The sequence below is a fragment of the Microchirus variegatus genome, assembly GCF_963457635.1.
Source record: "Microchirus variegatus genome assembly, chromosome: 15".
Classification (NCBI taxonomy): domain Eukaryota; kingdom Metazoa; phylum Chordata; class Actinopteri; order Pleuronectiformes; family Soleidae; genus Microchirus; species Microchirus variegatus.
In genome coordinates, this window is record NC_139816.1 from 24119601 (window position 1) to 24145479 (window position 25879).

The 25879-nt window shown below is 43.5% G+C and overlaps 2 protein-coding genes across 2 annotated transcripts; both read right to left on the reverse strand.

Moving 5' to 3' along the window:
* Positions 1–383: 383 nt before the first annotated feature.
* Positions 384–13750, reverse strand: LOC310937436 (activin receptor type-2B-like). Its single transcript, XM_083901710.1, has 11 exons — positions 13634–13750; positions 5487–5694; positions 5288–5394; positions 5050–5198; positions 2780–2923; positions 2547–2690; positions 2249–2382; positions 2056–2170; positions 1826–1964; positions 825–955; positions 384–744 (listed from the first exon to the last, which is right to left on the reverse strand). The coding sequence occupies exons 1-11, from the start codon at positions 13686–13688 to the stop codon at positions 514–516; spliced, it is 1557 nt and encodes a 518-aa protein (XP_083757836.1). The 5' UTR covers positions 13689–13750; the 3' UTR covers positions 384–513.
* Positions 13751–18482: 4732 nt separating this feature from the next.
* On the reverse strand, positions 18483–25812 carry xylb (xylulokinase homolog (H. influenzae)). The gene is made up of 19 exons (XM_083901422.1): positions 25752–25812; positions 25122–25204; positions 24034–24103; positions 23747–23827; positions 23505–23591; positions 23285–23413; positions 23125–23190; positions 22685–22757; positions 22490–22608; positions 22320–22401; positions 21630–21670; positions 21318–21433; positions 20795–20910; positions 20618–20691; positions 20427–20523; positions 20185–20237; positions 19910–19997; positions 19151–19245; positions 18483–18911 (listed from the first exon to the last, which is right to left on the reverse strand). The coding sequence occupies exons 1-19, from the start codon at positions 25809–25811 to the stop codon at positions 18843–18845; spliced, it is 1599 nt and encodes a 532-aa protein (XP_083757548.1). The 5' UTR covers position 25812; the 3' UTR covers positions 18483–18842.
* Between the last annotated feature and the right edge of the window lie 67 nt (positions 25813–25879).

A 25879-nucleotide genomic window follows, 5' to 3' on the forward strand; every position in this document is an offset into this window, starting at 1 on the left:
AAAGGTTTGAGCAGTGAAGTGCCATTGACCATAAGGAAAAAAACTTCTGCGTTAACAGTCATCGTGTTCCTGCAGCATCGTGGGAAACAAATGAGCGGGTGTGGTTGGTCTGTGGTTGCTAGGTAACGCTGCTGTTGCCAGGAAGGAAGGAAGGAAGGTAGATCCAGGTGTGACAGAAGAACAATAAAAAAATTATTAAAAGGAAGAAGTCATCGCTGAGGAGAAAGACGAGCATTCACTGAGTCGGACCTGAACCTGTGTGTGTGTGTGTGCGTGTGTTTGTGTGTGTGTGTCTGTGAGTGTGCTGGTATTTGTCCAAAAGGATGAAGAGAAAAAAATCCAAAGATCAAATAGCAGCTGCTTTAAATTCCACTGAGAAAAGGAGAGTGTGTGTGCGTGTGCGTGTCATTCAGAGGAAGTTGATCCTTGCGTTAGAAAAATAAAAAAATAAAAACGGTCCTCCAAACAGAAAAACTAATTTTCAGTCTTCCCGATGTTTTTTTTTTCTCTTCTTCATATACTGGACTCTTTGGGCGGCAGATCCACGTTGGTTACCATGGAAACAGGTGTCACCGTGGAGACCAGCGGGGCCCGGTGGTCGGAGGTAGGTAGGGCGATGGTGGTGGTGGTGGTGGTGAGGCGGCGGATCTGGGAGATCCTCTCCTCCACGCAGCCGGCAGACAGACGAGCCTCGGCGTCATGATCCCAGCATTCCTCTGCTGTCTCACACACCTGAGCCAGGCCCTGCAGGGGGGCGCACACGGGACCAGAGTGAGAAACAGACAACAGCTGAGACACTGAGACACTGAGACACTGAGACTCACGCTGTGTTTGAGCCACACGTCTTTGAAGAGCGGCCTCATCTTCTTATGGACGACGACGTCCTGAAGGTCCTCGAGGGACGGATGGACACCAACGTCTTCTTCAAACGGCAGCAGGTACTGATCCACTGGACCTGACACACACACACACACACACACACTGTGTTAGCTTCATGGAATTAGATTTGTGTCAACGTTTTTCAGAAGCAAAAAAAATATATTGATTTAATCTTCAAAATTATCTGATCTGTTCTTTGCGCTGTGTTTTTTTGTCTGTGGGCGGGCCTTAGGAAGCTGTCTGCCGATTGGCTATTGAGTTTTGAGTGACAGTTCAATGGACTGGAAGTCATCACTGACTCGGCGTCGCAGATTTACGAGATTAAAAGTACATTCTCATTTTATTAAATACATATCTACTCACACCCACGATTTCTCCTGCTGTTTATGTGTTTTAAACATATGAACCATATCTATATTGACTGATCAGTTCAGTCTGTGTCTGTCACTCGTATATTTTACACTTTTAATCAGCAGACAGGTTCCTAAGGCCTGTCTACAGACCAAAAAACACAGAGCAAAGAACAAGTGAGGGAGCGCAAAGAACAAATGTATTTTCAAACATTGAAAGAATATATTTTTGAATAATTAATATATAATAATAATATATATTAATAATAATTAAATCAATATTTAATATTAATATTTAATTTTTTTTTGATTCGTGAAAAGTGTTGTTTGAAAATATTGACAAAAATCTAATTCCATACATGTTTCATGCTAACAGAACTAGCTAACAACAAAATACTAAGTTGATGCCATGCTAACACAGAACGGTGTGTGTTTCTGTGTGTGAGAGAGTGTATGTGTTTGCATGAGTGTGTTTCTGTGTGCATGTGTATGTGTGTGTTTCTATGGGTGACTGTGTGTATGTCTGTGTGTGTGTGTGCGCAAGTGTGTGTGTGTTTCTGTGTGGACGTCTGTGTTTCTGTGTGTGTGTGCGTTACCGTCTGCAGCCGTGCAGCGAGACACCAGCTCCCACAGAACCAGACCCATGGCGTACATGTCGATCCTCAGGAAAGCGTCTCTCTGGAAGTTAATGGCTCCTTCAAGAACCTCAGGAGCCATGTAACGCCAGGTCCCTACCTACACGCACACGCACACGCACACGCACATCAGTGTATCTCACACACACACACACACACGGTCACACACACACATAGACACACACACTCACCTGTCCATGTGTCTCTCCTGGAGGTTCTCCTGGTTCAAAGAGGACAGCGAGTCCAAAGTCTCCAATCACAGCAGTGAGGTCCGAACGCAACATGACATTCTTACTCTTAAAGTCCCTGACAAAAAAACACACACACACGGATGAGGACTGATCCATGCTGACCTTTAACCTCTGCGTACTGTGCTGACCTCACCTGTGAGCGATGGCGGGCTTGAGTCTCGGTACATCCTCGTGAAGATAGGACAGACCACATGCCATAGACTCTGCCACGAGACACAGCTGAGACCAGCTGAGGATGTTTCCCTTCAGGAAGTCACACAGAGAGCCCTGCACACACAACCTTTGACCTTTAACCTAATCATCTAAACGTGTGATTTACAAAGATCCCACACAGCTCAGTGATCACACTGTGTGTAAAAACCGAACAATCATCTGAAAACATCATGACGTGTTTAAAGACATTTCACACTCTCCTCTCTCCTCCTCCTCACCTTCTCATGGTACTCGGTGATGAGCCATAGCTCCGCCTCCAGGTGACTCCCCCTCTTCTCTGCACCAACGTACTTCAGGATGTTTTCATGTCTCATTCCTGGAATGACGAAGATGTCTCGCTCGTTCTGCCACGACTCCTTATTCTGTCAGAGGGAGAGGAGGAGGTGGGAGATGATGAGCAGTACTAACACACAGAAGTTAACCTGGTAGATTAGCTGGTTAGTGTCAATACCTGAATGGGGAAAATCTTCACAGCCACGTGTTCATTCATCACCTGACCCTTCCACACACAGCCAAAGCGCCCCCTAGCCTTCACCTCCAGTAACTGCAGCGGCTTGAGACCCAGCAGTGGAGAGGCAGAAGGAGGACCAGGGTCCTGAGAGACACATGAGACAGAGGACAAAGAACATGATATGAGTGATTAATGAAGGGAAAACATTTTAAAGTGTAGTGATATGAAACGCCACCAACGAAAGATCAATGGATAACAATTGTGGAAGATATATTTTTGATGGAAAAATTTACACATATATTGAGGCTACAGGGAGCACAACTGGACAGGAAATGGGAGAAATGGACCCAATACAGGACTCTAAACGCTGACACTGGACTGGAGTAATAATTGAAAGATACACCATTTTACAGGACTGGATGGATAACGTGCACTTCCCGGGCAATATGTTCAGTTTGCATGTATTTGTTTTAAATGTTGGAAAAAAATGTCAATAAAAATGTAGGTGACAAAAAAAAGTGTAGTGATATGAGGTTTTACCAGTAATAAAATATATGTCAGTTTAACTCTCCCACACCAAAGTCCATAGACAGCACACAGGAGTAGTTGATCCACTACTGCCTCCATCACTAAGTTCAAATGTCTTATTTTGTCACTTCAGTGTTTGAAATCTTCTGTTCAGATTGACCTCAGTGAACCAAAGTGACCACACGAGGCAGCCGAGGGCCAGCAGCTCCTGTGTCCCAGCCAGCTAAAATCACTGATTTTCACCATGGACTTTAGTGTGGGAGAATGAGTGGTTTACAAAGTCTGAGATAAAGACGGGATCATGTGATGTAAATATCAGAGACTTAGGCCGTTTCTCAATATCCATACTTGTCCGTACTTGTGAAAACGTCATCAGCCTCAGTACAAATTCTGTTCCAATTCTCAAGAACGCGAGCAGCGAGTACGGTTCATATCTCCGGAAGTGTTCTCGCTCCGCCCATTTTACCAAGTATGCATCGGGTGGTGACTTGAGCGTACTTGGGAAAGCCATATAACCCAGAATGCATTTCAGCGGAACAGAGCAGGATAAGATACTAATATAAACCTTAAGTAAATATTATTTCTGTGTCCTGGTACACAGTTTCAAAATCATTTGAGGCGAGAAATTACATACTTGGTGTGATCCATAGATATGTTGTTGACATGTTTTGTTTTTAATGTAATGTACCCGACAGTGTGAACGTTTTTATAATATTAATGTTTAATTTATTTTAACTTTGAATTTTAGATTTATATAAAAGTCACACTGTCATTGTATATGTATTCAAATATAATGGACACTATAATATAGTGTCCATTATATTTGAATACATATGTATATAGTATACACACACACACACACACATGTAAGTCTAATATATATATTACTCTGCACTGCTTTAATTTATCTATTTTCCACATGGTACTGTTTATTTTAGTAAAAATTAATTAATACTTTAAGTTGAATATTTAAATTGTGAAAATAACAACATATATATGCATTTATTAAAGGTGCATTATGTAATAAATCTAAATCAACTGGCCATAAAATCCTCCTAATATTGTCACAGAGACTCAGGAATAATGTTCATATTACAAACTGAACTCACCAACAACAACAGTACAGACAAAATATTTGCATTAAAAAAAATATTTCGCAGACTGCAAATCATGTTTATGTTTTGAAATCATGTTGTGGCATGTGGCGCCACCTACCGCTGTCTACCAATCATTGCAGTCAGTAGAGTCTCAGCTGCGGAGCAAACCACGGGTTGCCAGTTATAAAAAACGAAACCTAAAAGACCTCAGTATTTTGAATTTGAATGTAGTAACCGTTTTTGGCCACATTCTTACATATGGCACCTTTAAAAGTATTTTATATGTTCATTCATCAACACTGTAGGTGGCGGTAATGAGGCTTAAGTGCTTGGCATCATTTGCCATTCAAACAGTAGAACAAGGAAGTACACTGCTGTTCCAATTGAAGAGATCGTACTCGTGTACTCCTGTGATTGGCGAGTATGTACTCCAGTCGTACTTCTCAAGTATGTACTTCCCAAGTATGCAAGTACGTACTGGCATACTTGGGTATTGAGAAAGGGCCTTAAACTTTGTCATGAGACAACCAGATTTAGTTCTATCAACCTACCACATGGGGGTGCCAAGACTCCATGTTTTCCATCCTTGTGCGTGTGTGCATGCGTTAGTGCGTGCGTGCGTGCGTGCGTACGTGCGTCTCTGACCTCAGTGATGTCCACATGTCCATACGGTGGTTTACGGTGTCGGTACATCCACACAGCAGTGAGCAGAGCAGCAGATAACATGGTGACAGGCAGCAGACAGTAACTCATCACATGGAACACGCCCAGGCTGGGGGGCGGAGCCTTCATCACTACAGCACACACACAGTTCTGTTTAGACACACTTGTTTACAGTATAAGAACATGGACAGACAGAGACAGTGTGGACAGACAGACTCACATGGTCCACTGATGTCCGGCAGGTGAGTGAACTTGTCGTTACAGAAGTTTCCTTCACAGCAGCAGAAGAAAACCTGAGGACTTTCCTCTGTGGCCACGCACTCTGACCTGAGGGGACGGGGACAGAGATGCATGGTCAAAGGGCTCTGCATGTGTGTGTGTATACCAGTGTGTGTGTGTGTGTGTGTGTGTGTGTTTACCGGTCATAGCAGTTGAAGTCGTCCAGCCAGCAGCCTTTCTTCACCAGCTCTACAGTTCCTGAGTTGTTCCTCCAGGAGGCGTAACAGTGCGAGCGTTTGTCCGTGTCTTCTTCACAGCGTTCCAAACCGCTACGATTCGTCTTCTCCATCTCAAAGTTCACGTTATAGTAAAGACACTCCATGGTGTTAGTGTCCCCGCCACACAGACCTGTACACGAACACACACAGCGTTAACGTGTGCTGCCAAAGGGGGTGCTGTGACATCATATTCTTCACCTCCTGCTGTTATTTAGAGGGAGAAGCAGGGGTGAGCAAGCAACAGAGAGAGAGAGAAATACAACACACATGGATATTTATGGCCACCAGATGTGAACTTTGACCCCTGAGGTCATACAAGTATGATTATCATAACACGCACAGAGTGGATTTCACAATACAAGCCCCTGGCCTAAGTCAGGACAGATCATTTTATTCTGAAGTTTGTTTCAAAGCGAAAGGTCGCAACCTCACTGTGATTGAAAAAATATGACAGAAACAAACCTTTAAAATAAAAGACATGAAATCTGAATTTCAGATTAAAAGCACAGTGAAAGACTCAGCGCTGGGGGGTTTTTCTTTGGCAGAGTTCACTGTGACAGATGTTACAGCCAATCTGTGTTTTTACTGTTGCCAGGCAACCACACACACACAAATACTACAGTGTTTATTATCATTAATTCTTCAAAGTGTGTCAATATTTAAATGGAATCAACTGAATCACATTCAATTAAATCTAATTAAATGTTTAATTTTAATCAGTAAAAATCCTCCTGTGATGGTTTTTAATTAAATGAAACACTGTTTACAAATGTATCTAAGAATGTTCTGACTTTAGTGAATGAATGAAAGATAAAAGAGTTTATGCTGCAGAAACTGTGGGGGACTGACCACAGACACACACGCAGCTAACTTGTGAGCTAACTCACCAGTTCAGAGTAAAGGAGTTAATTAGCCACAAACAAACTACGCTGTGGATAAAGACAGGACCAGATTGTCATGACAACGCCTCCATTTGACGATGATGATATCATCAACATCATCACAGTAATACTGTCTTTAACCTGACCATCAGGAAGTACACACACACACACACACTACTGTCTGCAGTCAGGACTCATCAGTATTCTGGAGGTCGACCTTGGTCGCCATGGAGACCTGTGAGCTAATGGCTGAGTGTGTGTGTGTGTTTACATTTAGTTCAACTTTTTCAATTAAAAACTTGAGCAGTGAGTCTCACACACACACACACACACAAACACACACACTGTTGAATCATTAAAGGCACAGCTGAGTTTATGTTTATATAAAACTTCAGCATGAAACTCGTTCCTGTGGTTGTGTCACAACGGCCGCCCTATGAGGCGGCAGGCGTTTCCATGGCAACGGCCCCATGGCAGGCTGTGAGGGCGACAAGAGAGCCTTATAGACACAATGAAGATGGAGAGGTCAGACACGTCTGTCACTAACAATAGTGTGCGTGTGTCTATGTGTGTGTATGTGTGTGTGCACGATCATGTGACTATCAACACACACTTGAGCGTATGCAAATTAGCCTTCTGTTCATGGGTGGAGCTAAATATCCTCACATCAATACATCATTGTACTGATTTCACTCTCCCAAACCAAAGTCCATAGAGAAAATCAGTGATTCTAACATCACAGCACACAGGACTTGTTGATCCACTGCTGCCTCCATCACTAAGTGACCACACAAGGCAGCAGTAGACCAGCAGCTCCTGTGTCCCTGTGAGCTAAAATCACTGATTTTCTCTATGGACTTTGGTGTGGGAGAGTGAGTTGTTTACAAACTTCAGTTTCCTGTTGGAAAAGTCTTGTCACGTGAACATGTGACGTCGATATCTTGGAATTAAACTGATCGTCTCTGGCTGATTATCAGCCGCAGGGGGTGCTCACGGTGCAGCCATTGCTCACTGTATCAGTACCTACTGTACATACAACCTTGAAAAAAAAAACCTGAATCATCCCTTTAAACAGCAGCATGTAGTGTTGTTGTATAGACGTGAGAACCAAACAGTCCTTTCTCTCTTATTCTGTTGAAAATAAATGGATTTATATTTTCAAACTTGCAGATGCAGAATGTTCTCATGACCTTTCACCTCAGACACAGATGTCACTTCTCATATCATGGGTATTAAACAGTGACAGCTGGACACACACACACGAACGCCTGTGTGTGTGTGTGTGTGTGTGTGTGTGTGTGTGTGTGTGTGTGTGTGTGTGTGTGTGTGTGTGTGTGTGTGTGTGTGTGTGTGTGTGTGTGTGTGTGTGTGTGTGTGTGTGTGTGTGTGAAACGTTCCCATGGCTTTGCATATCATATGTTGCCCTGTGATCTCAGTAGCACATGCACATAGGCATCTGGCAGGCCAAGTGTGTGTATGACCCCTGACCTCATGTCTGGAACTCACAAAGCCTCTTCATGATTTGAATGTGGTCATTTTGCATGATAAAGTAACACACACACAAACACGTCTGTTTCTCTGTGAGAAGACTGCAGACAATGAGTTGACCTCTGACCTCTGAGACACAACTCCACACTCCAAACCTTTTACTTCTGTAGGTCGACACAAACACCTGCACAGAGGCTAACACAGACCAACACCAGGCTAACACCAGACGGAATCATCCCTATTTTCCTCGAGTTCTATGTTCCTGCCGTAAAAATATGGATTTGCCATTTCCTGTCAAGTATCCACACTGTCATGACCTCCTGATGGCAAAGGCAATAAAGTTTTCTCTCTTTGAACGCAGTCGGATTGATGAGCTGCATCAGCAAGGCCTCTCGCAGCGTGCCATAGCTGCTGGTTGGACACAGTAAGACGGTCATTTTAAACTTCTTAAAAGATCCTGAGGCCTATGGAAGAAAAAAGTCAAGTGGTACACCCAACAAAAATTTCACCGGCCCTGAGCCAGAGGATCCAATTGGTTGTCCACCAAGACACGGCAAGATCTTTGGCCCAAATTAAGCTCGTCACTGGTGCCAACTGCAGCCCCATAACCATTAGACGGCATCTGCAAGAGAAGGGTTTCGAGAACAAAAAAACATCTTCAAAGGCCTCGTCTCCTTCAACGGCACAAAATTGCCCGTTTGGAGTTTGCACAAGATTCACCAAACATGGGACATTGAAAGGTGGAAGAAAGTTTTATTCTCCAACGAGAAAAAAATTAACCTTGACGGTCCTGATGGCTTCCAACGCTACTGGCATGACAAGGAGATCCCACCTGAGAAGTTTTCTACACGGCACAGTGGAGGGGGCGCCATCATGATCTGGGTTTTTTTTTTTCCTTCAATGGAACATTGGAGCTTCAGGTTGTGCAGAGGCGTCAAACTGCAGCTATCTATGTGGAGATGTTGCAGGGGGCATCACTCATGACTGATGGCCATCGTCTGTGTGCTAATGACTGGGTTTTTCAACAGGACAACGCTGCAGTTCCCAATACCTGCCTGACAAAGGACTTCTTCCAGAGAAATAACATCACTCTTTTGGACCATCCTGCGTGTTCCCCTGATCTAAATCACATTGAGAACATTTGAGGCTGGATGGAAAGGGAAGCTGACAAAAATGGACACCAGTTCCAGACAGTGGATGCCCTCCATGAAGCCATATTCACCATTGGGAGCAACATTCCCACTAGCCTCCTGTAAACACTAGCATCAAGCATGCCGAAACTAATTTTTGAGGTAATTAACACGAATGGCGCTGCTACTCATTACCGAGACCTTCTTAAGATCCAACAGTGCAAAATGCAAATTCTTGCAATTTTTCAATTGGTCTTCAAATTTCGATCAGGTTTGTATCTACTCCCTAAAAAAATTCCCCGATCAGGGAACATAGGACCCGGGGAACATAGGTACGCCCCCCACCAGACATGTGGACACACATGATGCCCACTGTGTTACATTCAGGTTAAAAGTCAGATTTTAGTCAAAGACCAACTAAAGTTCAGCTAGTCTTAGTTGGATCATGTGATTAGTCTGCTAAAAACTGTGGCTGTAAACAGACTGAGTGATGTTTGTCTGCTCTGAAAAATCACCAACTACAGCAGCAACATGAGACTGTTCACATTTTAACAGCTGATACCTAACACACACACACACACACACACACACCATGACCCACATCTCCAGTGTTGTGTGTGTGTGTGTCCTGTCTGGTGGGGGCAAATGTTCTCTGGACACACACACACACACACACACTCTCTCTCTCCCCCATCCCCCACAGAGAGAGAGGGTCATTCCTCTAGTCCATAAGACAGAGAAGGGTCGGGTGGGGGCGGGGCCTCAGTTGGTCAGTAAAAGAAAGTAGATCGCAGTTACATTGTGTGTGTGTGTGTGTGAAGAGAGTGAGAGATGAGAGAGAGAGAGAGAGAGAGAGAGAGAGAGAGAGAGAGAGAGAGAGAGAGAGAGAGAGAGAGAGAGAGAGAGAGAGAGTGGATTCTCTGCAGTTGTTTGTGTTTGTGTTAAAGTAGGAAGTCAGAATTGCAGAGTTCCTTCAGTGGTAATGACCCCTCTTAAGTTAGAGAAACTTCACAACCCTGACATGGGATTCCTCACAAACAGTACATCTTAATAATCAGCATTAAACTGCTCCAGATTTGACAGATTACAGGCGGAGGTTTGAAGTACAAACTGCCCTTCCCTTTTTCTGAGCCTGCTGGAGTCACGCCCCCTTCCCGATGCAGGTACATGTTGACCTGAAACGCAACACCTGAGGACTCCTCATCTAACGTCTCATCCACACTGAGACAAAAATGTTTTTAAAAACTCAGAATTACTTCAGGAAATCTTCTTCATCCACATCAACAAATGCTGTAGTACATGCTGTACATGTGTCAGGCCTGTATGTGGCGCTGTGGAGTTGAGCATGTGCTCTGTGTACCAAAGGGGTGGGAACATCCTGGTAAAACTCCAGTCTTTCCATGGGATTGAGAACTTAAGTTTAGAAATTCTCGAAAATATTCCAACCTGGAATTTTTTCCAGTGGAAATTATGGGAATTTTTTTCAACCGTACCACAAACACAAGAAGAAGAAGACGATGTTTACATAAAAAGATTCTCCTGAACTCTAAACTAATCCAGATTATTCACATCAATCTAATCTGATCATTAATACAACATTAAGGTTTAGTTTAAGGAACTTTGTCTCCATGGTAACAACAAGCGTGTGATGATGATGATGATGATGATGATGATGGTCATTGTTTTGACCTTCAGCAGGAAACAGGATAGAAAGTTTCTCCTTTGAGACTGAAGAACAACAAACGGGAAGAACAACAACAAACAGGAAGAAGAAGAAGATTCATGGTGAATGTGGGTGGGACTTAAAGCTCACATAGAGTGGTCCTGTTGCACATATATGTTAGTTATGGAGGTCTACTTACATACATTAACTTGTTTTTATGGTCAAAAACCTCCTAGTTGCTGTAAATGAGCCGATAGAAATCCCCTTTTCTGACGCCGTTTCCTAGCCGCGAGATTTGAGACTCAACTCTCTCACCCAGAAAACAGAGGCCGTTTCTCAATACCCAAGTATGCCAGTATGTACTTGCTTACTTGGAAAGTACATACTTGAGAAGTACGACTGAAGTACATACTTGCCAAGTACGGGAGTACACAAGCACGATTCTTCAATTGGAACAGCAGTGTACTTCCTTGTTCTACTGTTTGAATGGCGGGTGGCGTGAAGCACTTAAGCCTCATTACCGCCACCTACAGTGTTGATGAATAATCATATAAAATACTTTTAATAAATACATATATTGTTGTTATTTTCACATTTTAAATATTTTATACACTATACAATAGTGTCCATTATATGTAAATACATATACAATAACAGTGCGACTTTAATATAAATCTAAAATTCAAAGTTACAATAAATTAAACATTAATATTATACAAAAGTTCACACTGTCAGGTCAAAACGTTTACATTAAAAACAAAACAAAACAATGTCAACAACAAATCTATGAATCACACCAAGTATGTAATGACGGAGCCGTCTGAACCAGCGGATCATTTCATCAGGACAGGCCGAGGTAACGCTGCTCTGTGCCGGGCACTGTGCGCACCGAGCGTCTGCAGAGGCAGAGCTGCTCACCTCCAACAGTGCCGCTGTCAAACTATAAATACGTCATATCTTAATACACAAACCACATGTTTGGATTCTAAATTACTAATTTAGCCTCAAATGATTTCAAAACTGCGTTCCGAGACACAGAAAAATATTTATTTCAGGTTTAAATTAGTATTTTATCCTGCTGTGTTCCGCCGAAATGCATTCTGGGATATATGGCTTTCCCAAGTACGCTCAAGTCACCACCCGATGCACACTTGGTAAAATGGGCGGAGCGAGAACACTTCCGGGTATAAGAACCGTACTCGCTGCTCGTGTTCTTGAGAAATGGAACAGAACTTGGACTGAGGCTGATGACGTTGACGTTTTCGCAAGTACGCACAAGTATGGATATTGAGAAACGGCCAGAGTCTTTTGATTGGCCAGTACCCGGAAGTACACCCGCTCTCACAAGCGCAGCTCCCCCCTCTGGAACGGTGGATGCACTGCTACTCATTATCAAAACATTGTTTTAACAGTGTTTAAAAATAGCTTCTTCACGACTCCCCACCGCAGTTCCTTTTATGACTTTGACCCGGAAGTCTGACCCAGAGTCAGAAGACACTGTCGCTCGTGAAACACCTCCACAACAGACGTTATTCTTCTTCTGCGGTTCAATGTACGCAACCGGATGTGCCCGGACTAGTGCCCGGAGCAGGACGATCTGCTGTTCAGGAGAACCGCTGTTTACATAACCGGACCGGGTTTTTCCAGAGATCTCGCTGAGCCCCAGATTACAATAAAACACAGCGTTCTCAGCAGTGGCTGAACTGTTTGTTTTGAACCTTCAGGGCTTCTTAAACAAGGTAATGACGCAGATACACACTTAAAAACAGCGTTAATTGGAACTTCCGGTCCACTTTAAACACGTTCTACATCAAAAGGAGGAAAACAGGCATGGCAACATGGTCTAGTCACCATAGCAACATAGAGACATATGAAGGGTTCATCCACACAGGAATGATCAGAAGTGATCTTCAAACTTATTGATCCACAGGAGCTTCACTGTTATATATGAATGAAAAGGTGTGTGGGTGTCAGTGTGTGTGTGTGTGTGTGTAAACGGTTTGTATTTATAGAGCTCTTTTCTAGTTTTGATGACCACTCAAAGCTGCTGTACACAACAGTTTTGCCATTCACACCCATTCACTCACACTTTCATGCAGTGCATCTATGTGCAGCACATTTTCTATCACTCATCTTTCATACCCACTCACACCCAGCCAGCACAGCCATCAGGAGCAACGAGTAGACTAGCAACTAGGGAATCGAACCCACAACCTTCGAGTTGAAAGACTCTCTCTACCACTGAGCTACCCCGTGTGTGTGTGTGTGTCAGTATGTCCTTTGACCCTTAAGGATTTTTGTATAAAAACGTTTTTGATGTCAATGTGACCTTTGACCTCGGACACATTTACCTCCTCACTACTTCTCCTTCATTTCCTCAACATTAACGCATGCGCGCGCGAGCACACACACCTGGACGACATCAAGATTCTGGACGTATGCGAGCGCGTCCACGCACGGGCATATTAGTACTTTCCCGGCGCGCACGCGCACCACGCCTCCTCTCTCTTTCTCCACTACGAGGTCACGTGACCGGGCAGCTTCATTCATCCCCGCGTGTCTGTTCTGTAGTAAAAAAAAAGGCGCGTGCGCGTACGGTGGATGAGCGCGTGCCAGGGCGGGAGGAAATATAGGAGAGATTGGAGCTGATTATCGATTATCGATCAGCAGCAGAGCCGCGTGTCTGTCTGTGCAGACAATAGAGACACACGCACACGTGCATGTACACAAGCGCACGCGCGCGGCTGCAGCCAAACACACCTGAAGACATTTAATTCACAGTGAAGTCGAGGTTTAGATGCAGAGCGAGGACACGAGCATGTCCATGTCCAACACACACACACACACAGACACACACACAGACACACACACACACACACACACACACACGGGGGGGGGGGGGGGTACCTGCAGACAGAATCCCCAGCAGCAGTAACGCTCCGCTCGGCCACGACGCAAACATGGTCCCGCTGGTTTCTGATCCTGATCCAACATCTACAGGCCCGGTACTCCACACCGCGTGTGTGTGTGTGTGTGTAATAATCCAGTCCTCCAGCAGCAGCAGAACCCGCACAGCTCTAACTTCCCCGCGGACCCGCAGCCATGCGGGGCGGACACAGCTCAGTCCTGTGTGTGTGTGAGCCGCAGAGTCTGCACACACACACTCCCTCTCTCTCTCTCTCTCACACACAGACACACACACAAAGCAGTGTGTGTCTCTGTCTCTGTCTATCTGTCTCTGTCTCTCTGTCTCTGTCTCTGTGTGTGTGTCTCTCTCTCTCTCTCTCTCTCTCTCTCTCTCTCTCTCTCTCTCTCTCTCTCTCTCTCTCTCTCTCTCTCTCTCTCTCTCTCTCTCTCTCTCTCTCTCTCTCTCTCTCTCTCTCTCTCTCTCTCTCTCTCTCTCTCTCTCTTGTCCTCCCGCTCCCTCTCAGCTCGGGGCTGATGGGGACACGCAGACAGGAGGAAGTGTAAAGCTGCCCTGAAATGCCCCGCACTGACTTTCAAAATAAAACCCTGATGTCGCTAAAATAAACATGTCTGTGACTTTTACACTGGAGGTTAAATGTCAGTGTAATAAAAACACATCATTCAAGTGTCGCCAATGCTTTGACTTAATATTATCATCACAAAACCTTTCAGTGACTCAGCAGAATTTATCAAGTTTCTGAGAAGAAGCAATATTCAGTGTTAATATCTTTATATATTGTATTTCTTTTTGGTAATGCAATGTTTATTATTTATAATCCTTATCTTTATTGTCTTGCTGCTGAAACACTGGAAATCTTATCTTCTCTTCATAATTTAATCCAAAGCAACTGAACAAATAAACCAGAGTTTCATGTCCTCTCTGGTCTGTGAAGTCCACCGTAGTTCACCACTAGATGTCACGGTTTCTCACTGAAATCACTTCATCTTTTATTTTACACAGAAAAACAAATAAATAAACTAGTAGAAAAGCACATCACAGATAATCACAGTCAGATATAAAAACATATTTCAATACAGTACTTTAAAGGGACAGGGGCACGTTAACATCACTGACAGATGTATACATATACATGTATATATATATATATATATGTATATATACGTATATATAAATTCCAGGAACATCTGTCAAACTTGACATGTGTCTTGCTACGGGCACAAGTAAGTGCAGTGCCAAGTTGTTTGCACACATGAAATGCACACATTGGCTTTTCCCACTCTACTTTTAGCCACACAGCAGCACTATGAGTGAGACTAGGCACAGTCACAGCGTTACATCATTACAGCACCTGAACCAGCAGGTTCAGAGGAAGCTGTCACCCTACTGAAGTGTAGCTCTGCATCCCAGTGACAACCAACCGTTATGCAACCATGTAGTTCAATTTTCCACATTTATTCAATGCCATTATATCAGTATCAGTATTTTCTTTCTTCCATACACAAATAAAAATGTCACTGATCTTTTGCTGTGTCATAGTAACAATGAGCACTCAAACACACCAAACCAACAATTACTAAAAACACACACAAAAACAGATTTTGCACGGGCACTGCACTAGTATATATAACGTCAAATCTGACTGACCTTTATTTTGATAGTGCAAACAGGAAGTCCTGTCTTGTGTTGTGACTGAACTTGACAGTGAAGCTGAACTGAGTCCAAGATGGCTCCTGGAGAGAGAGACAGAGGCCCTTTTTCAAATCCCAAGCATGCAAGTATGTACTTGCATACTAGTACGTACTTGAGAAGTACAGGAGTACACAAGTACGGAGAATTATGGACAAGTATGGATATTGAGAAACAGCCAGAGTAAAGGCATATGATGATATAATGGTCAACACCACATATGCATGATAGGTAATTTCACAAGTTAATGCTTTTCTGTGACAAAGTGAAATAATTTCATTCATCAATAACAAAAACAGGATTTTAAATGTCTGACCTGACTCTGTTACCATGACAACGCTGTAAACAAACAAAGCACTCACACAACACATGTGATGAAGGTCAGAGTTCAAAGGTCAGTGACCAGGACCTTTACTGTCTCCTGTGTCTGATGTCCTGTGTGTCTGTGTGTTTGCTTGTCAGCAACATTAAAGTTTCATGTGACAAGTTTTCTGTCACTGCAGGACAAAAAAAGACAGATTGAGACAAAGAAAAGACACAGAGATGAGACAGAAACAAAAGTGGATGAGATGAAGACATGGACCAGTAACACGGTAACTAACAGGTCCTTCCCACAACAAAGTCCATAGAGAAAATCAGTGATTTTCTGGCTAGTACACAGGAGCTGCTGGTCTACTGCTGCCTCGTGTGGTCGCTTTGTGTCACTGATGTTAATCTGAACAAAGGATTTCAAATGCCGAAGTGACAAAATAAGACATTTGAACTTAGTGATGGAGGCAGCAGTGGATTAACTACTCCTGTGTGCTGTGATGTTGTTTACAAAGTGGCAGAAAAGTTAAAATGAAGATGTCATCTTTTCATCACAAGGTTTGACCTCAGCGTCTCCAGCGTTACATGGTGTTTCCTCCCTGTCATAACACACACATGCAGTGCTGCAGTGCATTCTGGGAGCTCAGACACACCTGGTCCAGCTGTCAATCAAACTCACAATTAGCATAAAGCTTAATTGGACATGACTGATCACAGTTTAATTAACAAAATTAATGGTTTCACAATTGATCAAATTAACCAATGACTCTGTGTGTGTGTGTGTGTGTGTGTGTGTGTGTGTGTGTGAGAGAGAGAGAGAGAGAGAGAGAGAGAGAGAGAGAGAGAGCAGCTGGCTGTTGCTAGGCACCCAGAATCGTCGTCTCTGGCTCAGACTGTAATTTCAGGTCTGATCTGCAGGAACAAACAGCAGCTGAAGGACAGACGTTCACTGTGATCTGAGGACAACACACACACATACACACACACAGTTTGTTTCTTATAATAACAGTAGCTAAAAATAATCTGAGTTTGTTTTTCAGAGGAGTGATACATCCTGAACCTGAACACACTGGACGAGTCTGAGTCTGAGACTGAAACTGAAAAGATTGTCTTCAAGGCAGAGGGGGTGGAGCTACATCCAATAATACATCCATGGGATGAATGGATGCTGTGTGCATCTGGATAATCACACATACATACTGATATGTAAATGAAGCCCCTCCCTCTCCTCTCACATTAGCATATTAATGTGCACACACACACAAACACACAGCTGATGTACTATATAATCCTTTTGGGATCCAATTATCTCACACTGTCTCTGATGTTCAAACACACACGTGTGTGTCTCTGATAGTCACGTGTGTGTGTCATGTGAGGACAGTTTCTCAACTCATGTCTCCTCAGCTGAACCTCCAGTGTCTGATGCGCGCACACTGGTCCTGCATACTTATGAAGACCTTCACTTATCCTACACCCGTGTGTGTGTCCTTTCGGTCAAGTCTGATGTCGCACTTCAACCGCGATCAAATCAGGGCCCCCTCACTGTCAAACCTGGTACTGCAGCCTCACACCTCACTGTGATGTCAATGTGAATTTCTCTTCCTCTGTGAATATTGAGATTGTGGCGTCTTTAATTATCATCTACGTTCACATGGCATCACTGCACAGCAGGTTGGTAAACACACACACTCCTAATGTGGAGTGGTTCCTGACACAGTTGGAGGACCAGGCCTCATTTATCCAGCAGGTTTGTGGGGACACAGATGCTATTTGAGGACAAGAGTGGTCCCCCCCCCCCACACACACACACACACACACACACACAGAGCAGCAGCTCCCCTGGGTGTGTCATCTGAGGACAGCCCTGATCGCCGCCCACCACTAGCAGCGTTAATGCTATAGACCGAACACACACATGCAGACACACACACGAGGCCTCTGCAGTGACTGTCTCCTCATGTGAACCCACTCTGCTCTGCCGCATTACACACACACACACGTTGTAAACCCCATCAATCGATCTCCTGTGGCTGAGGCATTAGTCACCAAGTACACACACACACACACACACACACACACTGAACCTGAGGTCTATTATCTGATAACATCACTCTGTGTAATGTCAAGGAGAGAAGGAGGGAAGGAGGAGAAAAGGAGGAGAGAAGAGATTTTAAAATGAACTGACAGAGAAAATAAAAGCCGACTTATAGTTGCAATAGTTTAACCACAGAAGAAGAAAAAAAAACCCTTCCTCTGTGTGAGGCGATGAGACATAAAAACGTTCCACCGCTACCTGCTGTTCATCTGTCTGTGAGAGACTTTAAGTGTGTGTCTCTTTACACTGATTTAAAATGTGTTTTGTTAAGCCACGGTAACCTTTGACCACCATGTTCATCATTAAAAACATTTTTCTGTGAACCTGTGCTTTTAACAAGAGCTAAACTTAACATATGTTGCTAAACTTGGCGTGTGAAGCTAAACTTAGTGAAGCTATAACGTGTCGCTAATGTTAGTTCATCACGGCCCTGATCACCAGCTCTGCAGCTACCTTAGCTCACATAGTTTGTTAGACCAGTTCAGTGATGCTAACACTAGAATTATCTTGGTCCTGATTCAGAAGCTCTAGCTTAACTACATTTGCTTAGATAGCTTGCGTAGATTATGTGTTCTTATATTTACCCACAGATCAAAGATGTTTATCAGAGGTCAAATGCCTACATCAGAGGTCAAACGTCTTCATCACAGGTCAAATGATGAAGGACAACAGGTGACTTTAAAGCATGCACATATACACACACATTGAGTTTAATGAATGAGTGAATGAGAAACTGGAAGTTAAACATCTGTCCTAGAAACAGATACACGGACACAGTCAATGAACTGATCACAATGTCCTCAGAGACCTGTCCACACTAGGACAAGTGTGTGTCCATGCAGGGACATCAGAGCTGTCCACAAGAGTGTCCATGCAAGGACATCACAGCTAGAGAGAAAACCTGATTTTCATTTGTGAAATTATACCTTAAGTCCTGATCCTGGATTTAAAGTTGAAAAATCTGATCTGTGTTTGTTACTTTTCCTGTTAATTATTCTTTTTCATTCCAGTCTTATTCAGTTTTTACACCTATGATTATTCTTCAATTCAAACTTTATGTAAATGTTGTCTCTCTTCTGATTGGCTGCTGCAGCTCACATGATTCTCTGCTGCACGATCTTCTCCTCCAATCCAGAGAATCGCTTCAACATCGGGGCGTAAACCTGGAACAAACATGGCATCATCACACATGACAAACCTGACCGGTCCTCACTTGATTATTTATCATTTTTAGTATGATTTTTTTAGCCACTCACACACTGCATCTGTGTGTGTGTGTGTGTGTGTGTGTGTGTGTGTGTGTGTGTGTGTGTGTGTGTGTGTGTGTGTGTGTGTGTGTGTGCATCTGTGGTGTATGTGTGTGTATGTGTGCGCGTCAGTGTGTATATATATATATATATACCTCCTGAGCAGTATGGTGTGGTGTTGCGACCAGTTGAGGTTCAGGTGCGTTCTTCACCACATCGAAGAAGGAAACACCTGACTCTGCAACTACACCTGAAAAAAAACACATCAGCCAATGACAGGCTCAGGTTTCTGTGTTTGTGGCTTTGTGAGGACCAAAAGTCATATCAACCACATGAAGGGAGGACCTTTTGTCTGGTCCTCTCATCTTTAAAAGGGTTTTGAGGGTTAAAGGCCCTGCTATACTTCCATCGTGCATGTGATGTGATTTGTGTCATCAACGTGCAAAGCCCAGGCTGCGCAAATAACGCCAAGCAGATAAAACATTTTAACAATAGAAGAAGTCACCAAAGATAGTCATTCGACCCTTGACCTGGTGACCTTTGAACCGGCTGGCATCTCGACTCCTCTGCATGACGGACCTGTCAGCTGATGAGCCTCTCGAACCACACGTGTCTGAGGGAGATGAAGCATCATTCTCTTCTTCTTTGGTAGGAATGTGTCCTATCCCCTGCATCCAGACTTCTACTGCCACCCGATGGTGAAGTCAGATACTACAGCACCCTGACGTGCAAGTATACCAGGATCTGCGATATGCGACGCACCCTTCAGCGCATGCGTTACGTGTGTGTGTGTGTGTGTGTGTGTGTGTGTGTGTGTGTGTGTGTGTGTGTGTGTGTGTGTGTGTGTGTGTGTGTGTGTGTGTGTGTGTGTGTGTGTGTGTGTGTGTGTGTGTGTGTGTGTGTGTGTGTGTTACCATGCACTGCTCTGTAGGCTGAACCCAGACAGGCAGAGTTTGACACATCGATGGTGAAAACTGGAGCGTTGAACACGTCAGACAAAACCTGAGAGTCACATGTCAAACACCTGAGAGTCACATGACAAACACCTGAGAGTCACATGACAAACACCTGAGAGTCACATGACAAACACCTGAGAGTCACATGTCAAACACCTGAGAGTCACATGACAAACACCTGAGAGTCACATGACAAACACCTGAGAGTCATATGACAAACACCCGTGACTCACCTGGAGAAGTTGTGTGTTTGAAGAAGCTCCCCCTGTTGCTAAAACTCTGTTTCCTGTCAGTGGAAAAAAAAAACACAGACAAGTTTTTATTTTTCTCTCTTTAACATTAAAATTCCATAAATTATAACTAAACAACAGAGTGATGGCATCAGTGATGTCATGAACCATGTGTGAATAACACCAGTAACCATAAAGTTGATCGTTAATGAAGACAATTGTTAATAAAGATGATTCAAACTCACTGGTGCAGTATCCCAGTCTCTCAGCGTGGACTCTTCTGGACATGAACTGACCCTCCACCAGAGCCCGGACCTCCACCTGAGGACTGAAACTACACACCTGACCAGGACCAGGACAGGTGAGTCAGTTAGAACTATACTCAGTATTAACATTCTCTCGCTCTCTCCGAGTGTGTGTGTGTGTCTCTACCAACCTCCTTGTCGTCTGAGTCAAACCGATGAATTCCCACAGCAGGAGGAGTGATCTCTACTGTGTCAAAATAAAAGCCTGGAGACACAGAGACAAACCACTGACACACAGACAGAAAAGGAGAGAAGAAGGGAGGGAATGAGGAAGAGAGGGCTGAAAGAATGAATGAAGGAAACATCACCAATGTTCCCGTTGTTTCCGAGGGGGGTGTCCCTCAGAGCAGCAGAGAAGATTTCCCATGATCCTCCAGCACTCTCGTTCCTGACACGTTCCCTCGTCAAAGATCCGTTCTTGAAGCTGGGAAACAAACATAAAGGTGCTTTTATTTTGAAAGGTCTAACAGGAAGTGAATATTAAATCACATGTAATTAATCACTTAGTGAATCAGTAATCCCACAGGGGGCGCAGTTGTCTTCAGAGTAAACCATTCATCTGTGACACACTGAAGTTCAACCTGTCATCTGTCTCTGTGTGTGTGAGTGTCTGATTCAAACAGTGACTCTGTAACAAAATCACGTCATTGATCAATAACCTGATCACATGATGAAATGGTCCCCAGGACCCTGCTCTCAGCATCTTCAGGACCAGCAGTCCTCATGGCAACCAAGTCCTGGTCCTACTGAGGCAGAACCTCATCTGTGAGGAACTGTGTGTATTTGTGTGTGTGTGAGTGTCTCTGTGCATCCATCTGTGTGTGTGTGTACCACAACAGAGCCATGTAGTTGTCACAGAGGACAGGGTTACAGAAGACGTGACCTTCCAGAGCAGGACGAAGCTGCTGAGGCCAAAGGAACACTGTGTCACTGGTCCCCAAACTGACCTGTGTACACACACACACACACACACACACACACACACACACACACACACACACACACACACACACACACACACACACACACACACACACACACACACACACACACACACACACACACACACACACACGATGTTCTCAAATGTCTTGTTTTAGTCCACAACCACAAAAAGGTTCAGTTTTGAATGAATTAACTCACAGTGACATCTCCCTGCTGCAGCCTCATTCCTGCCAGAGACGCTGAGAACCACAAAAACACACGCAGTATGACAGCATCACCATGAGGTCATCTGACAGAACTACATGTGGCAGCAGATGGGAGTAAAAACTATTTTTTATTTATTTATATTTTTATTTGGAAAAGGCAATATCGTGACAGTTACAATCTTTTTTTTTTGAAAATAAAATACTCCTTTCCATTTTTTCCAAATATAAATACACAGAAAGGAGAATTCAAAAGCTATACTCTGTGAGCTACTTAGTCCAAAGGAAGCAGGTCTATCTCTGTGTATAACCTTCCACATGTACAGACTGAACACAAATTTACACACAAATCAATTCCACTCGCTGAATCAAATAGAAGTTAAAGTCTACTTGCATTGGGGCTATAAATTCAATCCATTTTCAAAATATTTGAAATTATTCAAAATGTGATAGAAATTTATCTTTTCCATTATGAAAATGTCTAAAATTGCTCCAATGTAGGTGGGGTAGGATTTAGCCATCTTCTAGACTTCTTCTTCTTGCACTTGCTCTTCTGCATCATGTGACATGTTTGTTGCGCCCCCCTCCCCCCACCTCATCAGACTGAAGTGTCATGTGAGATTAAATTGTATTGTATTATTATGATAATAATCTGTTTTGTTTTGTGTTGACGGTGACCTCTGACCTGGGTTGTCTCCGGTGAAGGTCACCACGCTGCAGTCCTCAGAGAAACCAAAGCGACGCTCAAAGTAGGAGGAGACTCGACCCTGTGACACAGAGAGGGCGGCTGAGCTCACAGGTCAAAGGTCAGTCACACACACACGCATACATGCACGCACACACACACAGTCTTACCAGAACTGATGTGGAGGGCAGCGGCGTCCCCAGCAGGCCCTCCAGGTGAGGAGCCACCGCGTCCAGACAGAGCTGAGACCAGGTCCTGGTCCTGATGTCAAGCAGGTTCATCCCTGAGCCTGATCAATCAATCAATCAATCAATCAATCAGTGTGTCAATAACAGAGTCAGTGAGTCTGAGTTCAGTAGTCGTACCATCACTGTAGTCGATGTCAGCGAAATCACCGAGGAAGAGAGAGGCAGCAAAACTGCTGACTAATGAAATCCTCTGATCACACACACACACACACACACACACACACACACACACACACACACACACACACACACACACACACACACACACACACACACACACACACACACACACACACACACACACACACACACACACACACACACACACACACACACACACACACACACACACACACACACACACACACACTTTTTTTTTTCTTTGTACTTTTGATTTTACAGCAATGAATAACACATGACAAAAATCAGATTTGGACAGACCTGTTCTATGTGTTTTGATTTTACAGCAATGAATAACACATGACAAAAATCAGATTTGGACAGACCTGATCTATGTGATCTTTGTTTCACAAGGGGGTCACAGAGGGGTCACTGACCTCAGTGTTCTGGAACTCCTCTGGTTTCGTCTGACACAGTTTGGCGATCTGGTTTCCTGTGAAACGCTGTGAGCGGAGTCAAAACATGAGGTTTTTTTAACACACACACACACACACACACACACATACACATACAACACACACACACACACACTCTGACCTCATAGGCTCTGGATCCTGTGATGTCTGCCAGCCTGTGCGCGCCCCCTACTTCTGCCTGCAGATCCTGACACTGCTGAGTGCTGCTGGAGTCCATCCATACTGGAGAGTGAGACATTGAGAAACTGTCCTACACACACACAGAAATTAAGTTCTGCCTCATTAGGACCAGGTTTTGGTCTGTACTGTACTGGTACTGCAGAAAACACACACATACTCACCTGCAGCAACAGGTGCAGGTCCAGGTTCGGGTCGAGCCGGTTCAGAGTCTCACAAGCTCCTCGTTTCCAGAACACACTGCCATGTTGCTGAGACACACACAAGATCAGATGTGTTTACCGTAAGCTCCGCCCACCAGAATCTACTGACAACAACAATGTGGACACAGAGAAACTGCGAGTGCGATGTTTGTCCCTGAACACACCACACAAGCCCATGTTTGGACATGTGACCTCTGTCTCACCTGACCGCTTCCCGACAACGCTCTGACCCGTGCAAAGTCAAACCCTGCCCTCTTCATATTATCCAACAGCAGGTCCAGAGCCTGAGGAGAAACAAACCAATCAGGTGAGAGACTGTGTTCACTGTCAGGGATCAAAGGTCAGCTGATGAGCCAACTCACTGAGATAAACTTTAACTGCAAGGTGTACAGAGTGTGTGTGTGTGTGTGTGTGTGTGTGTGTGTGTGTGTGTGTGTGTGTGTGTGTGTGTGTGTGTGTGTGTGTGTGTGTGTGTGTGTGTGTCTCTGACCTTGACCCACATCAGCACAGGAGAAGTGACAGTCAGTCTGTCGTCATGGAGATGGACGCCTCCCTGAGTCCTGGACATGTCACCATAAAATAGATACACAATTAACTTTCTAAATCATGGGTGTCAAACTCTGGCCCGCGGGCCAAATCAATTTCATTTGGCCCTTGAGGCAATATCAAATTAACATTAGAGCTGGCCCGCCGGTATTATACAGCGGCACCGCCGCTGTAACACCGCATTCACCGCTAATACTAAAAATCCCATAATGCTCTGCTGTTGTTTTGTATTCATTATTTTATTTTCAAATTTATTAGCTTGTGGAAAAAGTTAATGTTGATATTTACCTCAGAAGGCTGCAAATAGAAAAGAGGCATTACATTTTTTATTTAAATTTTATTTAATATGCCATTGATGTATTTTCGTTTGTTTTTTGAAAGTTGATTTTGCACTATTAAGTTATATAAGCGTTGCTTGTTCCATATTCAGTGTTAAAGCGAATCAGTGTAGCAAACTGAGCAATAATTAACGTTTTATTCATGCACTTTCTCTTGCTACTTCAAGGCTTGAATGTTTGATTCATTCATTATTGTTATTTTATTTTCAAATGTATTATTAGCCTGTGGAAAAAGTTTATTTTGATATTTACCTCAGAAGGCTGCAAATAGAAAAGAGGCATTAAATTTTTATCCATCCATTATCTACCGCTTATCCTGTATTTAAGGTGCATTCAATTTTTATTTAAATTTTTTTTGATATGCCATTGATATTTTTTTATTATTATTGTTATTATTTGAAACTCGATTTTGCATGTCACTATAAAGTTATATAAGCCTTGCTTGTTCAATATTCAATGCAAAACTTGTTTGGGTCCCTATTAAAAGGTTAATTCGTTCAACCTTGGCCCGCGGCTTTGTTCAGTTTAAAATTTTGGCCCACTCTGTATTTGAGTTTGACACCCCTGTTCTAAATAATATATATATGTATATATATATATATACATATATATATATAAAATACCACTGTTGCCATGACGACAGAGACTATGATCATCAATATTAGAGAGTGTGACTGCAGTGACTTCGTCTTACCTGAACTCTGGCAGCTCGGAGTCAAAGTGAACATTGCTCTGATGAACCACGTCCAGGTTTCCATCGATAGCAACCACCTTCAGCTTCAGCCGTCAATAACAGTGAAAACAAAGCATCAGGTGACACCAGAGAAGCTCACTGAGCCAACAACTTCACAACATCACTTCACTTCCTTGTTTTCAAAAATAAAACTCAACAAAAACAAAAACACAGCAACAAAAACGCCAGTCTCTGATCTCTACATCACGTCTTTATCTCCCTGTTAGACAGACTTTTCCAACAGGAAACAGAAGTTTGTAAAAGTCCATAGAGAAAATCAGTGATTGTAACAACGCAGCACACAGGAGTTGTTGATGCTGCTGAAAACGTATTTTTTCTAAATAAGTTTTTTTTTTTGTCAACATTTTATGGACGGGACCACTGATCAATAATTAGAGAAAGGAACTCCAGGAAAACACATGAATATAATGAGCAGGCGCGTGTGATGAATGTGTCACTTTTTAAATGAAAACAAAAACATTCATTCAAACGCTCCTTTAAATGAACGATGTACTTCTTGCGCGCGCTCATGTACACGTGCGTAAACCACGTCACCAAATCCCCATCATCGTGATCACAGGTGAGTTATACCTGCTGAGTGCTGAAGTCAAATCCCAGGTAAAGAGGAGAGTGCTGCTGAGAGGCCGCCATCTTAGAATGACAGAGAGACTGAGCTGCAACTGAGAGAGAGAGAGAGGGGCGGGTACACATTTAAAGAC

Coding starts and splice junctions, on each gene's coding strand:
- xylb (XM_083901422.1), bottom strand. CDS start 25,811: ATGGCGGCCTCTCAGCAGCACTCTCCTCTTTACCTGGGATTTGACTTC. Junction 21,671..22,319: donor CTTCACCGGAGACAACCCAG/GTCAGAGGTCAC, acceptor TGTGGTTCTCAG/CGTCTCTGGCAGGAATGAGG. Junction 20,911..21,317: donor AACTACATGGCTCTGTTGTG/GTACACACACAC, acceptor TTTGTTTCCCAG/CTTCAAGAACGGATCTTTGA.
- LOC310937436 (XM_083901710.1), bottom strand. CDS start 13,688: ATGTTTGCGTCGTGGCCGAGCGGAGCGTTACTGCTGCTGGGGATTCTG. Junction 5,695..13,633: donor GCTGGGGATTCTGTCTGCAG/GTACCCCCCCCC, acceptor GTTCGTGTACAG/GTCTGTGTGGCGGGGACACT. Junction 745..824: donor ACGTGTGGCTCAAACACAGC/GTGAGTCTCAGT, acceptor GCCCCCCTGCAG/GGCCTGGCTCAGGTGTGTGA.